This window comes from Chelon labrosus (assembly GCF_963514085.1).
Source record: "Chelon labrosus genome assembly, chromosome: 2".
In the NCBI taxonomy this organism is placed as follows: domain Eukaryota; kingdom Metazoa; phylum Chordata; class Actinopteri; order Mugiliformes; family Mugilidae; genus Chelon; species Chelon labrosus.
The window spans coordinates 10,653,074-10,669,661 of NC_140338.1; the positions used below are offsets into that span (position 1 = coordinate 10,653,074).

Here is a 16,588-nt window from a genome sequence, read left to right on the forward strand (position 1 = left end):
GAATAACTTTTATTTTGGGTCCTACGCCTTCTCCTGTCAGTGGTCATAATGTTATGCCTGATTGGTGTACATATCATTACATGTTAGGGTCCCAGTGGTGGCATCAGGGACTCAAAATGTGTCTTTGTGCACGAAGATAAAAAGACAAAGTCGTTGGTCCAAATTGTCAAGGGAGTTTTATTTCAACAGGGACAAATTCAAACAACTATATCATTGCTTTTAAGTTAAACAGCAGGGTTTTTTATTTCATTACACAAAATAGGCAGACGTCTCACTCACTCATCTGGCAGACGGGACAAGGAGCCTTTTTTTCAGGACGCAGAGAGACTCGGCTGAGGCGCACAACCTGCTGCTTTGATATTTAATGAGTAGGCAAACCCACGACAGTAGTAAATTCCCCCCATTTTGGGGCTATAGGTATACAGTGTCCACAAACCCAACACATTGGTTTATATAGCATTATTTATTATTATCATCAATTTAATGTCCATTTAAATGAACCAAACAGAACTTGACACGTCACAATAATAGCCTCGCTCTTCAACACCGGCGCTGATCTCAGACACAGAGCAAGTCACGTCGCTGGAGTCTCTTCAGGGTCAAGCTTCACAAACCATCTCCTTGATGGGAGCAGCCTCTTGCATCACAGCTAATATATATATGTGTGTGTATATATATACTTAATGATGGAGAGATTTGTGAATATCTTTTTTTTTTTTTTTTTTTTTAGGAGAAGACAACTTTATCAAAGAAGTCAGACGGAGAAGGAGTGGTGCATGGTTTTGTGTCGCTGATAAAGTAGTAAAAAGAAACTGATAATCTATTTTCTGTGTCTCAGTGAGTTGTGTGTGTGTGTTTGTTTGTGTGTGCGTGTGTGCATGTGTGTGTGTATGTGTGCGCTCTCAGGGCTGACTCTGGATGTGTCTACGCAGCTCCTGGGCCTTGTCCCTCAGGTCAGGTCTGCTGTCTGACTGCAGCGTCGACAGGGAGCGCTGCAGCTGCTCCCGGCTCTTCCCAGACACACAGTCCCACTGCTCACTCTCTGGTAAGGCCACGGGAACGGTTCATCAGTAACACTTCATTTGCACATCAACACAACAAACCCAGCAAATGGCTGGGCCTAAAGACCGGTGATCCTAAACATGAGCTAATCGAGGACTAATAATAAAAAGATAAGACGAGGCACAGCTTTGCCTTGAGCTAAATGACGACAATATTTAATCATGAGATGTTAAGACATTAACACTAGTCGCTCTCCTTGAAGGACACGTCTGATATTTGTTGAGACATTGCAGGTGATGAAAAAACTAAAATATTTAATATATCTAGTTTCTCATGGCTAGAAATCGTACACCGATCAGGCATAACATTATGACCACCTTCCTAATATTGTGTAGGTCTCCCTTGTGCCTCAAAAACAGTTGTGACTCATCAGAGAATGGACATAGGTCTTCTGAGGGTGTCCTGTGGTGTCTGGCAACAGGATATTGTTGTTAGTGGTGGTCTTTGGGTCCTATGTGTTGACGGGAGGGGGCCTCTGTGGATCATCCCACAGATACTTGATCGGTTTGGGATCTCGTGAATTTGGAGGCCAGGTCAACACCTTGTTTTTTTTTTTAGTCATTCCTAAAGCGTTTTTTTGTGTGTTTCTGCTGGGGATAATGCCATCAAGGAGTGTCACTGCTATGGGGTGGGGGTGCCTGGTCTGGTCTAGGCGGGTGCTACATGTCTCAGTAACATCCACATGACAATACAGCAGAACATTTTATTGTCACAAGATGGTCAATGTTATTTACTTCTCCTGTCAGTGGTCATAATGTTATGCCTGATCGGTGTATGTACTTTACCGATGCCTGGAGCTGTGTGTGAATACACAGTTCAATAACTAGAAAAGAAACCCGGCTCCGGCAGATAAAGTGTTCTTCATTCAGGATTTAATTGAAACACATTAAGGCTGCGGCAGCGCCAAGAATAATTACCTCCAGTTCTCTTAACGATCAGATCCACCACCGATAGGGCCTCTGTCCTCACAGAGGAGTAACTTTTGTTTTCTGGATAAAAAATAAACACAAATATGGTGACGAAACAATGAAACGCACATTACGCTACGATTCAAAGTGCTTTAAAATAGTGAAGCCTTTACCTAAAGGGTGTGTGAGAGCAGCACAGGTCTCTGTGAGGATCTGCGACAGTGCGTTGAAGTCTTCACTGCCCTTCTCTAGCAGCAGCAACCTACATTAAAGAATTAAATCAAAGAGTTCATTTCAAAGAGTCAGTCAGATGAATATACTAATACGGATAATAATAGTTTGGTCCTTACCCCTGGAAGTATGCCTTCATGGACTGGAGAGCAGCAAGCTGGACTCTCCAGGTGCTCAGCTTCAGCTTCTCACACATTAGCTTGCACACCTCCACCTGGAATCGAGCTGCAGAGACACACAATGTTCATAACGTTACATGACGAAGGCCCTGCCTCAGCTTCTCAGCAGCCGACCTGAATTTTATAGCTGATGTCGCGGAGAGTCCCGCCAAGTGTCCACCGAGCTAGCTCCTCACAACACAGAGTGAATGAATGAGCTAAAGTAGAATCTACCGTTAAGTTTAAGGCATAAAATTTTATTCACACATTATCTCTGTGCTGAATGTTACATATTCAGTCACGCCATGATAGTATTTACTAACTGACTGTATAAAGCAAGTAGAGCTCCCCCTGGTGTCTGGCTGCAGTATAGGTCATAAGCTCCGCCTCCTCCATGTTAGTGGATGGGGGCCAAACTAAAACACTAAAATTCACGTCAAATAAATGTTTTTCAAGGATGGTTTCTGTCATTTTATGTAGTTAATATAATACTGATGCATGTTCAAGTGTCCATTTTTCTGATAAGCTTAGTTTTAGTCAGTTATCTGACTCTATAGAAACAGGATGTGAGTTTGGCCAGTGCAAGGAAGTGGGGATGCAGTCTATGATTCAACTTCATAATTGTGTAACTTTACAGGCAGTCCACATTATTTAATAAGTAACTCACCCTGAGTCTCTGGGTTTCTGGGCCAAGCCTTTCCAAGAGTCTCAAAAGCACAAAGCACAGCTTCAGTCTGCAGCTCCTTCTCCTTCGCATCTTTATCGTCGTCATCGTCATCCTCCAGTGACCTGTGGGACGCGCCGCCGCTCTCTGGACAGCGCTGTCGGGAAAATGAGAAACACAGATTGAGCTGCTTTGGGACTCGTAACAAAACAAACAAGACGGCATCAAATGAGCAGAGAGGGAGCCGACCTTCTTGATCAGAGGGAAAAGGATCTCCGCCACGTCGCTGAAACGGTCCTCCTGGCTGCTGTGGAGCACATCTCCGGCACAACGCAGAGCAGCTATTTTGTACACCAGACTTTCCTTACGACATTCCTTCAGCACCACCTCCAGCACCTCGGGGACGGTGGGTTGGCCGCTGCACGGCTTCTGAAGCTCTGCGCTAAAAGCCGGAGGAGGAAGAATAAAAACCAGTGAATGACTGTTCAATTTCTATAAATGAAATAGAAAGAAAAAAGTTGTACCAGACATCTAACCTGCATTTAGACACCACTGAGCCAATGGCTTTCAACAACTCCTCCTAAAAAAAAAGAAAAAAATAAATAAATGAGACCAAAGCAACTTATTTCTTCTTTTGTTGATTGTCGATAGTTTCCATCCTCACCTTGCCAGCCCATGTGCGCCCAGAGAGTCCCTGCATCAAAGCCGTCAGCACCAAGCCAAGGTGTGGTGCCACCAACGAGCCGGTCTGTTCCTTGGCAACGGTTGCCATGGCAGCTGCACCCTGAGCCTTCATCTTCCAGGACTGGGACTGCAGGGCCTTCTGTGTGATGGCGATCAGCTCCGTCATGTAGAGCCTGATGCCTCCAAAGCTCCCTGAGATTCAAGAATTCATGTCAGCGCAAGGATGTTGGCTACAGACACGAAGTACTGCGTTTTATTTATCGGTGTTCCTCACCTGGAACATTCTCCTGCCACACCTCGGACCACAGCGTGGCATCGTGGCTCTCTCCTTTCTCCTCATCAGGGCCTGGAGCCTGGTGCATGCCCAGGAAGGCCAGGGGCAGGGCCACCCCTGCATGGCCCTTTAGCACGTCTGGACTGTAGTGGCTGATGGCGTGCACCGTCAGCGCACATGACGACTTGTACACGGGCTCTGGAAGCGAGAGAGCAGGAAAAGTATGCAGTCAGAAATATAGTTTGAAAGGCACAAGTAAAAAAAACTATTCATGACTTCAAGATGAAGGAAATTGTATATTTTTTTTCCGGCTGCCTCACCTTCTTTCTCCAAATACCAGGTGTTGAGCTTCAGTAGTAGTTTTTCTACACTGCTGTCTTTTGCCGTCTGAGTGACAGGTGAAACAAATGTCATGATACACAGGAATAATAAAGACTTTAAGTTTGTGGTATACGTCAAATTTGGGGGCTTACCCTGACCAAGTGTCCCAAAGCAAAGGCGAATGCTTTCTGTACTACAGAGCTTCTGTCGTGGATCCCATTCAGCAGGGCACTCATGAGTTTACCTGGAAATATCCAAAGATATATCTCATTAGTTCACTCGAACCAAACACTGAACACACAACATGAAAAAAAAAAAAATGATTAAAAACCTGAGTGTGGGGTGAGGTCCTGGGGACACTGTACCGTGAGGGAAACAATTACACTAGCACAGCCGCCCTGTGAAGAAGAGTCGAAAGAATTAAGACACACTTAGCACACTTGATTTTGGCATTTGGAAAGACATTCATATGAAAACACAAAAGGTTGGAAATGGTCTGTAGGTCTGTAGATTGACCTACAGACCTACAGACCCCGGATGATGTCTTCTGACCTGGACGATGTCGTCTCTGAGCGGGGCGCGCACCCGCTACGGTCGCCTTGTTTACCTGTAATTTGCTACTGCTAGTTTTTTGCAACATGGCTGAATATTTTTTCAGATCCTGAGGTTGTGGACGAACCATAGCAGCAAATAAGGTCCAGGTTGTAAAAAAAAAAAAACAGTAGTTCCCCTTTAACAAATGAATTCATAACTACAGGACTGTGTTTTACCTTGGTGCCCAAACCGACTCCACTCTTCAGCAGCTCACAGAGCCTGGGAACCAGCTCCCCCAGCACAGAAACATCAAGGTGCTGCAGACACTGAACATAAAAAGACAGCAACACATTTAAAAAAAAACAGATCTCACTGCCTTTCATAATGTTTTATAAAGCAGAAGAATGCGACACCTACAAATTGAGTCTACCAACTCAAAAATGCAAGATAGTTAGTAACTGATAATCATGCTACCATGTTAATGGTCTCCATCATTGGAGAGGACTTGGCAGCACTCAGTCTGGCAGCATCCATGGCACTCTGGAGAGGGAGAAAGAACACAGGCTCATGACAATGAGAACGTGTGATGAATGCACAAGTTCCTGTTTCGAGGCAATCAACAGCAGAGGTTACCTTTTCTTGCTCTGTAGCTCTGAGACTGAGGTAGTTGAGGACCTGAGGCTCCAGTGTGCTGAGAGCCTCCAGCAGGGCCGGGATCAACCGGGAAGCATGAGGTTTTAGTCTGGCACCGGCAGTCTTGCTAATCTTCACCAAGGTTTGGATACTGGTGTGGGGAAGATGATTTCGGTTGAGAAAAAACAAGGCATGCAGAATTAGAGTCTAGCGATGTGGTGATTGAGTGACCATAGACTATGTTTACGGGCGGAGAGATTACCTGAGTGAGCGAACCTCTGCAACATTGCTAACAATGCCCTTTTCCAGCAGCGTGGGTAACATCACGGCCACAGTCCTCTGGGCTGCAGAGCCTGTCGACTCACACATACGAGTGCAGACCTGGACAGAGACGGAGTGTTGAAGGACGGCTAACAAACAAACAAACCCAAACACAAATACAGTGGCTAGCGTGGAGACAGGCAGCCTTACCTTACTGAGCGTTTTCAGTGTTAAGTCTGCGGCTTTCCTCACAGATTCCTGAAAGAAAACCATGAAATTCAAAATCTCATCGTAAAAAAACCTTTACAAAAACATCAAACATGAATTCACTTCAACTCAAATTCATCATCGCTGATTTCTGATTATTTCCTTCTCACCTTGATGTCATCAAGGACTCTGAACAGCGTCTCCCATATTTCTGCCATGTGATCAATGAGCTCGTCAGCCTGACGGCCACGGATCAGGTCGTTCAGGGCGAGGCAGCTGGAAGAGAGAGAGACATTAATCAAAAACATATTCATCTGGGATTTTACATTACAGCACAAGCCTCTAGCTCAGATGGTTTTTCTGAACAAGATGAATTGACGTTTTACAAGAATATATAACTGCAACGCTCACATTGGAATTTATATTCTAATAGTTACTGTCATTTTAATGGTTCTGGTCCATTTAAGATTTAAGTAATTGTACCTGGACTCTCGCACCCTCCAGGTGCTGCTGGTCAAGTTGGAAATGACATCCTGCAGGATCTCCTTAAGATACTTATCCACCTGAAACACAAGCAAATACGCACGTTTCCTCAAATGATGACGGCCTTTTGCATCCGTCCGTTCGAAACGTTTAGTGAAAGTACACTATATGTACAAGAGTCAACTCCTACCAGGGTCTTATCAGTGACCAAGGCATCCCAGATGCTGGTCATAGCCTGGCGAATGCTCAGGTTGGGGTCAAACTGGTAGCGGTACAGACGAGGCACTAACTGGGGGAGGAACGGAGCTAGCTGCTCCCCGGCCTTGGCTGCGATCATGTGGAAGCCAAACGCTGCTCCCTGAGAGGAAGAAAGGAAAAGTGAAGTCAGAAAAGGAGTGCATGTCACTGGATGTGTAAAGTAGATGAGTATGAGGATGATACCTTGCGTGAGTTCCACATGGCATGGTGATTGGCCAGGTTCATGAATTTGTACACAAGGTCCGGTTGGTTCAGGTCACTGGCTAAAGAGCAGAGCTCCTTGTATGTGGACAAGCCGTGACTGTCGGAGACGAGGATCGGTACATGTTGGGAAAAGAGGGAGTTAAAATGCACAAACTGGATCCAAACATGTGGATTTAAACAAGTGGCATGTGGACACGGCTTACCCATCAGGTGTTTTCCCCAAACCCTCTCCTTGGAACACCTCCGTGTCCTGTGACACTGCATGTTTTATTCTGTGTGCAAATATAAGAAAGAATTAAACAAAGCTACAGCCTTTTGATGACACTTCATTCCGTGCTAACGCAACCATCCACCTACCTTTTACCAGTCATGAGTGTTTCCACTAGGGTGGACACCAGTTCCTGCTGGTCAGCTTCTCCTCCCATCTCATAGACAAGGCCGAGGCCTTTAGATGCCACGTCCTGACTCAACTCTAGAACGAACGAAAAAGAGGGACTGATGAAGACGTGGGAAGGACAGAAGGCAGTACAACGCTACACATGTATGTTAGATTTAAGCACAAGCTGGTGTCATTTTAGACTGGAGTGTATCTTACCATCAGGATCTGACAGAACAGAGATAAATGCCACTTGAATCTCCTTCAAATGGGTCTGTGAAAAGTAAAGAGGAGGGAAATTAATTGCATTTTAATCACAGTTAATTTGCACATAATAAAAAGTGTGAACACCAAGTCTGAATCTGTTAAAACCACTAGAGATTGCCCACAACTAAATTGCTCTGCTCAGACACTCATTCTTCCATCATACTCATTTTTTAATTCAAACTGGAGCCCTCAGACAGTGACGATGAGCAGCTAATGAGATAATGAGTCAAAAACTATTTCTTAACAGTATTTTAGGGTTGGTGCTTAAACAAAAATGCCTAAAATGAAATAAATAAACCTTGGAAATAAAGGATTTGTAAAGTTCTTCAGTTAAATTAAGGTGAATAAACTGTAAAAAGTAATTTTTTTAGTCTTGTTTGTCCTGTGACAATTTATGTCTTAATGTTGAGTAGGTGCACAGTTAAACCACACACGCACCGTAATTTCCTTGTGCTGGCCGAGTTTCTTGACCAGGGAGAGCAGCCAGATGCAGGACGCCTGTCGGACGTGGGGGTTCTGGCTGGGTATATACTTGGAGAGGATGGAGTTAAGGACCCACGGAACGACATCATTGTTTTTCACATCTGCCAGGGAAAGAAAGTGGAAGGATTAAAATTAGAGATAGATAAAAAAAAAAAAAAAGGACTGTTGCATTTTAATGTCAAGCAAATTAACTTTTTACAAAACTGCATCCGATTGCTAGGAATGCAGAGCTGCAGCACAGAAGCTATATGAGCATGCATTACAAGATATGGTCTGATCAATTGCAAGGTGGTCAGCCTACCTTAATACATACTAGACGATCCTATCAAATATTTGTGGACATGATCTGCATCACTGCAAATCAGTGTGACTATATTTGAAAGTACTTACTGTGTGGCGGGCTGTACTGGTCCTCAGTGCAGGTCCAAGGGTCTCTGGCGGCTCCAGAGCTGGTACCTATTGCTGCACTAGTGATGGCCTCTCCAACTGTGAACTGCAGCTCTACCTGCTTGGCCTTGCAGAGAAAAAGAAGCAAAGTGTTTAGGCACCGAACTAAATCTGTTCTGTTAACGGAGTCTTGTAAAAGCCCTGCACTGCTAACGCTAACGTCACCGTCTGACAGTGTGTTTCATACCTCCACAGAGTCCATGAGTCCCTGCAGCAGTTTCTTCTGGTGAGGGAAGTCTCCGTCTCCCACTGGCAGGTAACCCAAGGTCATGATCGATCGCTCTTTCATCTGGAACACGTGCAAAACAAAAAAGACAAACACAAACCGGGTCACGAGAAAGACACGACGCATCGTTAATTTTTTACAGTTACGCTTATTGAGAGATCAAGGTTACCTTTGCGCTCTCCTTGCCAGAGGGAATACGAGCCAGCAGGTTTTCCACGGTTGAGAGTTTGGTGAAGCCCTCACCCTCTGAGGGGATCAGCAGGGCACCGTTACGCCCAATTTCTCCCAGGGCCGTGCAGGCTGCTACGGCCAGCAGAGCGCTGCTGCTGCCCAGGAAGGAGCCTGGGTAAAACACAAACGCTTGAGTGAGTGAAACTATTTAGACAGAAGCCACTTGTTTGATCTTAATTTGTGTTAAAATATCAAGCTTAACAACAGCACAGACAGTGTATTGTACTCCACTGTGGTGTAAAATGATTACACACCAATTGTCTTAGTAGCCATGGCAACAAGTTCATCATCTTCCTGAGAAGTGATGTTCATTTGCTGCCCCACGTTGCGTGTAGAGTCAGGGGAGGCAGCAGCTTTCTTCCTGCTCATGTTCCTTCCCACCATGTAGCCCAGAGCCAAGATGGCGCCATGCTGGGTCTCGGGGCTCTGCGATTCAACAAAACAAATAAACATTTCCACAGAGTAAATATACACACTTCTAAAAACACACAACGTGTAAAAAATTTTTTGTAAAAAATGCTGCGTCAAGAGACAAAGTGGCATACGTGGTTGTCCTTGGTGATTTTGACCAGGTGCTGCACGGCAGTCTGCAGCTCGTTGCCAGTCATGGTGGAAATCACCAGAGCGTACAGCTGGGCAGCGAGTTCCCTCATGTCCTCCTTATTTGTGTTCATGAGGCTCTGGAGGGATTAAAAAAAAAAACAACATCTGGTATTACAGCTAACTACAGTCAGTATTGTGAAATGTGTATTCCATTAGTTAAAGGACAGCAGCGTGGACGGACTGATTGTGTGTTGATGTTATTTGTCCCACTGGTGAAATACTGATAACCTCAACGCAGAAGTGTCTTCATTCCACATTTTAAATGAACACATAAATAAAATACTCACTTTAATCCAGTCAATTTTATCAGCAAATCTTGGAGCGAGTTTGTCTGGGCACACGGACACCACCTCCAGTAAACAGTACATAACAGGGATTCCTGTTGAGAGAGTATTATTAGAAATGAGAATAAGAAATAATCTGCTTCATAGCCATCATATTTTGACATACTGGTCACATGTAAGACCTTTTTTTAAACAAATCATTTCCTTCTACTGCTGACTTGGGCTTCTCTCACCTCCCACAGCAGACAGCAGCTGCTGCAGAAGGTCCATGTAGACGTGCACGGGGTTTGCCTCGGAGCCCTTCGACACCGAGGGCTGAGGCTCAGAGGACAGCAGGGAGTGGACGTAGCGGCCGATGGCGGGGGCGTCGTCCTGCATGTCGGTCAAGCGCGTGGACAGGGGCGTGGCGCCGGCACTGTGGACTAAACACATCCTCAGGTAGAGCATGATCTGAAAACAAACAGGAAAAGGGCGTAAGGAGGACACCGAGACAAGAGTTTGTAGCAGGAAAAAACAACAACTCATAATTAATGATATTCACCTCTCCAAATGCAGATGGGTTGAAGGGAATTGTGGATGTTCCAACTATGTACTTAGCCGGAGTCTTGATCCTCTGCGCCGCCTAATAATGACGAGATTAAACACATTGCAGATGCATTGTTTCATTTAGGAAAAGAGAAACATTGTCAAACAATGAAAAATAATGAAAAACATGAACAGAGAGAGAGCCTCACTTTCTCCTGGATGTAGGCCACCATGTCAGGAAAGGAGGGCATTTTCTTTGGTCCCTCCTTCTCTGAGCTCTTAGCAGGAAAAGCCCTCAGCACCCTCTGGGCCTCTCCAGACACCTCTTCCCTTCTAAAACACGGAAAAAACTAATTCACTTTATCTTTTCCCCACAGTGATGTTTTGGTTTTACTTGCATTGCAAATGTCTTCTTGTTGCAGCTTAACGTAGCCGACTGTGATTTTAAAAACGTACGGGTCTCCAGCGGCCAGTAGCAGCAGGTATCTTGATGGCACGTGATCAGAAGCAAACACTGTGCTGGCGAACTTCATGGCCACCTGACGAACTTGCACCTCAGGCTGTCACAAAAGAACGACAAGAGGGCTTACTTTGCATGATGTCTTTTCCCCCTCATCCAGTCAAAAATCATATTTGTGTGTTGTTTTTTTCTTTTTTAAACCAAATACCTATCCTGTCCACTCACCTTTGCAATGTACGCAGCAACCAGGGCCTCCATTAGGTTCAGCAGTGCCCCCTGTAGGTTAGCATAAGCTCCAACCATCATTGACAAAGCCTCCTGAATGGCAAGACGGACGTCAGCCTCCTCCTGAGGATGACAACACAGACTTTTAGGGAATGTCAGTAACAGACACGCAATTGTGTCCTCCGAATAGCTCCGATATCTTTCACCTACCTTGCACATGGACTCAAAAAACTGCTGCACGAGTGCTATATCCTTTGTGAAGAGCTGCGGCATTCGACTAAAACAGAGAGCATAATTGTATTTTTTTTTTTAATCCCACACAAAGCCGGCAAGAAAAAAATAATTATTTCTTCATACCTCGACAGCTTTCCGACAGCAGAGTAGGCCATGCAGAGTAACTTGGGGTCCTGCAAAGACAAATGTTGTTCAGTAGGTACAGATCAAACTGGACTGAATAAGTTATAGTTTATATGCGTTCGCTTTTTGGAATTTACCTCCTTGTATTCATTGATGAGCTTGGTGAGACCGTTGAGTAACATTAGACCTAAAGGCTTATTAGTGTCAGGGCACCTGAAAAACAGGATTTTAATTTTCAAAATGCAAAACACACTTTGGAAAGAAAAGTATCTTGGCTACAGTGAGACAGAAGAGAAAGTGCACTTGTCTTACACCATGCAGATGTGATGGACAAACTGTAAGGTGAGCGACAGCAGTTTGTTGTTGCTGTTGGCCCCAAACAGACCATCGTACACAACCTACAGTAGAAAGCAGATTAGTGAGAACGATTGTACAGCTAAAGAGCTTTTTTTTTTGGACAAACTAGTTCAAACTAAGGTTTGCTGCAGATTGAAAATTAAGAGTGTGAAAATACGCCCACATCATACCTGGATATTAGCTGGAAAGCACTCAGCAGCCAGACGTGACCGTAGAAGATGTGGCAGGATCTTCAGTTTGACTCTGGTGCTCACTGGCTCGTGCTTCAGTTCTTGCTTCACATTGCCACCCTACAGGACGCACATAACCGATTTAAACAGTTGGATATTTAAGCACAATCATTAAATTCATAAATTACATTTCAAAATTAAATGCAGAGTTTACAAACCTTTGTTTTCAGGGGAACGTCCCCCAGATACACCTTGAACATCTTGTTGATAATTAGAGGATTGTTCCAGTCGATGATACTGGAAAATAACAAAAGTACATGATGAGGTTCTGATAATAGAGATTCAGCGCGTATGCAGACTCAGCTAATCAGCCTGATATACTTTTATAAGCTGAAGATAAGCACAACTTTTTTAACCTAACCTGACTGATGTGGACAGCTTGACAGTTTGTGACCTACCTCTGTTTGCTCTTCAGTTCCAGATCAGCAGCAGTGGCCACGCTGTGCCTCGTGTCACTCGACGCCACCACCAGGTGCACCACTGTTTCCACCTCTGGGACCTGCTTTGCCTCAATGAACTTCACTATGCCCAGTTTACACTGCGGAAACCAAGCACACACACACACCAAGGAGTTTTTAGCTGGTACTGAAGTGTGCGGTCTAGTAAGAATACACAAGCATATTACCAGTCCAAACAGAATAGACTCATTCTCCAGCTTCAGTTTCTGTACCTGCTCTAGTTGCTCAGCGTTCCACTGCGCTTCTCCAATCACCCTCTTGGCCGCATAAACACTCATCCCCGGTGGAGGCTGGGGGAGGCCCTGGCCACTTGCGGCCACTGTCCCATCAGAACCTCCCTGGGAGGAGGCGGGAGAAGGGCGAGTCGGAGATTCATTCAGCACAAACCTAGAGGAGACAGAGACCAAGTCAATGTTTTAGTTGAAAATGCTGTTAATAAAAGTAATGATATTATAGGTTCACTGGAGCATGGAAGGTCTTTGTTTATTGAGGACTCAAAGCAGGGACTCACCCATAAGGCATCAGTAAAACATCAAGCATGAACTCAAGAAGGAGTTGAACCGTCTTTGGCCGCTCGGTTAGGTTAAATGGACAAGCGTTCTTGGAGGGGTCTGCGGGATACTTCATATGGTAAAGAGTGGGGATCAGCAGGTGCATCAGGCTAAGAGAGGAAAGAGAGGACGGGGAGAGAAATCACAGTCCAATCAAGGTCAATAACGTCTGGTCAAATAAAGAGAAAATAAAAAATCATTATGTATGTGTCGAACAAGCAAAATCTCATGTGTATCTGAAAAAAGCAAACTGCTTTTCTTCGTCCTGAGTGTATGCGACCTCCACACCTGTCCTGCTGTGGCTGGGGCTTTCCTTCCATGGCAGTGAGGAGGGTTGGCGCCAGCTCACACTGTTTTCCCACCTCCAGGCGAGGGTAGCCCATTTTGATGTAGATGATGGTGAAATTCTGCATAAAAATTCAACCATTACCTCACATTTCTCTCAAAAAAAATTTGGGATCACCATCATGACCATGTAAACTTTAAAAGAATCTACATGTACGACGTGGTCTTAAAACAAAAGGCACCAAAGCACTGATCTAGTCTTGTCCATCTAACCTGATATAGACTAATATCACGCATGTGAAGTGTAGACTGATTTTGAGGATGTTTGCACGTGCACGCCTCTGCCATCTAAAGGCATACAAATGCTGTCTTTTGCACTTTTTTTTTTTTATAATGTTTATGGACCAACATTGGTTCTGAAACATAAAGAACGTGAGTTCATAAAGGAGGGGCTTTGAGGCTCCGTCTCATTTGGCATGAGATTCGGGTTGAGCTGCGTGAGAGGGTGAGATAGAGACTCCGAAAGAGGATATCTCAAAAGCGTGAGAGCCGGCAACTCTGGTTTGGGTTACATAATATTTTGATACGTCTTGCCAGTGTTGTAGATTGAAACATACAGCACAGCAGACCTATTAAAAAAAAGCAAATAAAACATCCTCTCCCGTAAGATCAGCATCGTGGTAGGAAATATTCACCGTAACAAATGAGGCAGCTGCGGGGTCTTGGTACTGCACCAGCAAGGTTTCTACCGGCAGCTGAATCTTAGGTCGGCTTTTTATCCTCTTGTTCAGGTGGACCAACAGCTCCATCACCTAGCAGAGGGGGGCACAGATTGACAGGCGTAACAGATGCTTAAATAAAGACGAGAGAAAGCCAGTGAAAGAGAAAGATCCTTACATGAACACTTGCACCAGGAGGAGTCTATATTAATTCAATTTGAGATGCACGCTACTGCAATTTATTCACATTTCTACGAGGTTTGGGAATACAGCACAGACTCAAGAATCATTATTATCTCTTTGAGCTCAGAGACGGGCAACACCCTTCTTACTTTCTTTCGCACGCCCTCCTGGACGCTGGAGAGCTTGAGGAGAACAGGGGGTAGGAATTTGGAGATAATGTCTTGCAGCTGATCATCCGTCTCTGCATGGCCCAGGCGAAGGAACACACGTTCCAGTTGATCTGTCGAAACACATTTATTTATATTAAAATCAGCTCTTAGGGTATATTTACCGTACACATAGGATCACCGTAAACCAATATATCTGGCATAATTCATTTTACAATATATCTTTCTGTTCAGATATAACCCTACAGCCCACCTGGGTGTGTGCAACCACATGCAAAAAGGAAGTCAGCACGACCTTCAGCTTACAATAAAACACAAGAGTAAAAGAGTCCAGCTCCAGTTTGGCTGACAGGCTCGTCCTGCCAGCTGCTGTGTTGGTGCAACCATCACCCCAGCCCTGCCTTCTTTCTCCTGGCATGGCACACCAAGCAGCTAGCTACAACAACATTATCCACGCATTTTATCGTTTCTCTCCAACGCCACCGGCTTCTCGCCACCGCTGACACCCCGTGCAGTTCACCCCGAACGAGTAAAATATTTAAGCTGCCAATGTGCACCTCAAAAGTTTGACATTTTATATATATTAACAGCCTGCGTGGTAGTTTCATTTTGACCATGACTGGGCAAACGGCCTCCTGACGTTAGCATTCTAAGCTAGCACCATAGCTGAGCAGCTAGCTGTCGCTCTTGCCACTGTTTTTAACCGAATTGAGCTTTATCGTTACTTCAAAAAAATAGACCAGTCATTAGAATGGACGTAGCCTGTTTCTAGATTTGTTTCTGACAACCACACATGCGACATTTTACGAGATATTAATCGCCAATTACGCAGAAAGAAACTTACTGAGTTCGTCCTGGGCAGCCATGTTTGCAGAGAGTCAACAGCGACACCCGCAGTTTACTGAGTGTAACTGCACCCTCCCGATGACACACATCGGCGAGCGCATCATCCAATCAATGAGCCAGCATTCACCGATCAGCCACAATATTATGACCACCGACAGGAGAAGCAAATGAGATTTATCATTTTGTGACAATACAGTGTTCTGCTGGAAGACTTTTGGACCTGGCATTCATTCATGTGGATGTTACCAGACCAGGCGCCCCCACCCCATTGCAATGACACCCCTTGATGGCAGCAGCCACCCCCAGCCACCCAACGAAAGACACGCACACAAAGACGCTTTAGGAACAACTAAAAACATTAATAAAGAGCACAAGGTGTTGACCTGGCCTCCAAATTCACTAGATCCAAAACTGATCAAGTATCTGTGGGATGATCCACAGAGACCCCTCCCCTCAACCCATAGGACCCAAAGTCCCCCCACTAATAACATGATGTTCCCAGACACCACAGGACACCCTCAGAAGACCAATGTCCATTCTCTGATGAGTCACAACTGTTTTGGAGGCACAAGGGAGACCTTGACAATATTAGGAAGGTGGTCATAATGTTATGCCTGATCTGTGTGTATCACAATAAATAAGTACAGTGAATTACAGCACCTAATTACATGTGCTACGCTATACTATGAGTTCAAGATCTGTCAACTCTTGTACACTGTCATACCTATACATGTATTTTTGATGCACACATGGCTATATAAGCATATTGTCTTAATTTTCATTTAATTTCCACCTCTAAATATATTATATATACATATCTAGGCTGCTTTCCTGCCTTCCTTTCTGTCTCGTAAAAGGGTGCCGCTGTCAGGCTTTATTCCCTCTTATCTTCACACAGTGTGTGATCATGCTGCCTCTCTGGTAACAGGCTTTATTCACAGCAGACATCTTGACTTGTCACAAAAGAGAAAGCGCCGGCGTTATAATGAAGGCTGCACTCCACTCAGGGAAGCTCCTGTATTTGAGCATGCCGGTTTCCAACAAGGATGCCAAACACACATGAATAATACTCTACACGGTGTAGCTTATTTTTAAATCATTGCTGTACATGCTTTAACTCTCTGTCATCCAGGTCATGCAACAAAAGCGACTGGACTTCTGGTTTGTGTGAGTTGTTAGGTCGGGCTTGCAAAGACAGAAATTTGTGTCTTGATGTGCCGTGAATTTAAAAACATTTCAAAAAATTCGGAGACTCTGTCCAGGATCTCACCGAGATGTCACTTTGCTGAGCACCTATGGTGAAGTGAACCCTTCTCATTTCACATTAAGTAGCTGTTTTGTTATAGGTTTTTTTGGCTTTCTGCAGGATTTTCGCAGCTTTGTGGTACTTGACTGTAGAGCCTATAAGCCGATGGGAAACTAAGCG

General features: G+C 44.7%; 1 protein-coding gene across 1 annotated transcript; it reads right to left on the reverse strand.

The window, feature by feature from the left end:
• Positions 1–157: 157 nt before the first annotated feature.
• Positions 158–15,184, reverse strand: ecpas (Ecm29 proteasome adaptor and scaffold). The gene is made up of 49 exons (XM_084566055.1): positions 15,161–15,184; positions 14,299–14,429; positions 13,943–14,059; positions 13,251–13,369; positions 12,923–13,072; positions 12,624–12,798; positions 12,352–12,491; positions 12,112–12,190; positions 11,894–12,013; positions 11,679–11,764; positions 11,504–11,579; positions 11,367–11,416; positions 11,220–11,286; positions 11,010–11,132; positions 10,781–10,884; positions 10,534–10,657; positions 10,341–10,421; positions 10,033–10,249; positions 9,803–9,894; positions 9,458–9,592; positions 9,167–9,338; positions 8,851–9,023; positions 8,643–8,744; positions 8,399–8,522; positions 7,964–8,109; positions 7,478–7,532; positions 7,240–7,354; positions 7,086–7,154; positions 6,862–6,979; positions 6,611–6,778; positions 6,421–6,500; positions 6,108–6,213; positions 5,941–5,988; positions 5,732–5,850; positions 5,470–5,620; positions 5,311–5,376; positions 5,073–5,162; positions 4,634–4,700; positions 4,455–4,546; positions 4,302–4,368; positions 3,982–4,179; positions 3,688–3,899; positions 3,560–3,603; positions 3,273–3,465; positions 3,027–3,180; positions 2,321–2,426; positions 2,144–2,232; positions 1,980–2,051; positions 158–1,042 (listed from the first exon to the last, which is right to left on the reverse strand). The coding sequence occupies exons 1-49, from the start codon at positions 15,180–15,182 to the stop codon at positions 903–905; spliced, it is 5,544 nt and encodes a 1,847-aa protein (XP_084422181.1). The 5' UTR covers positions 15,183–15,184; the 3' UTR covers positions 158–902.
• Between the last annotated feature and the right edge of the window lie 1,404 nt (positions 15,185–16,588).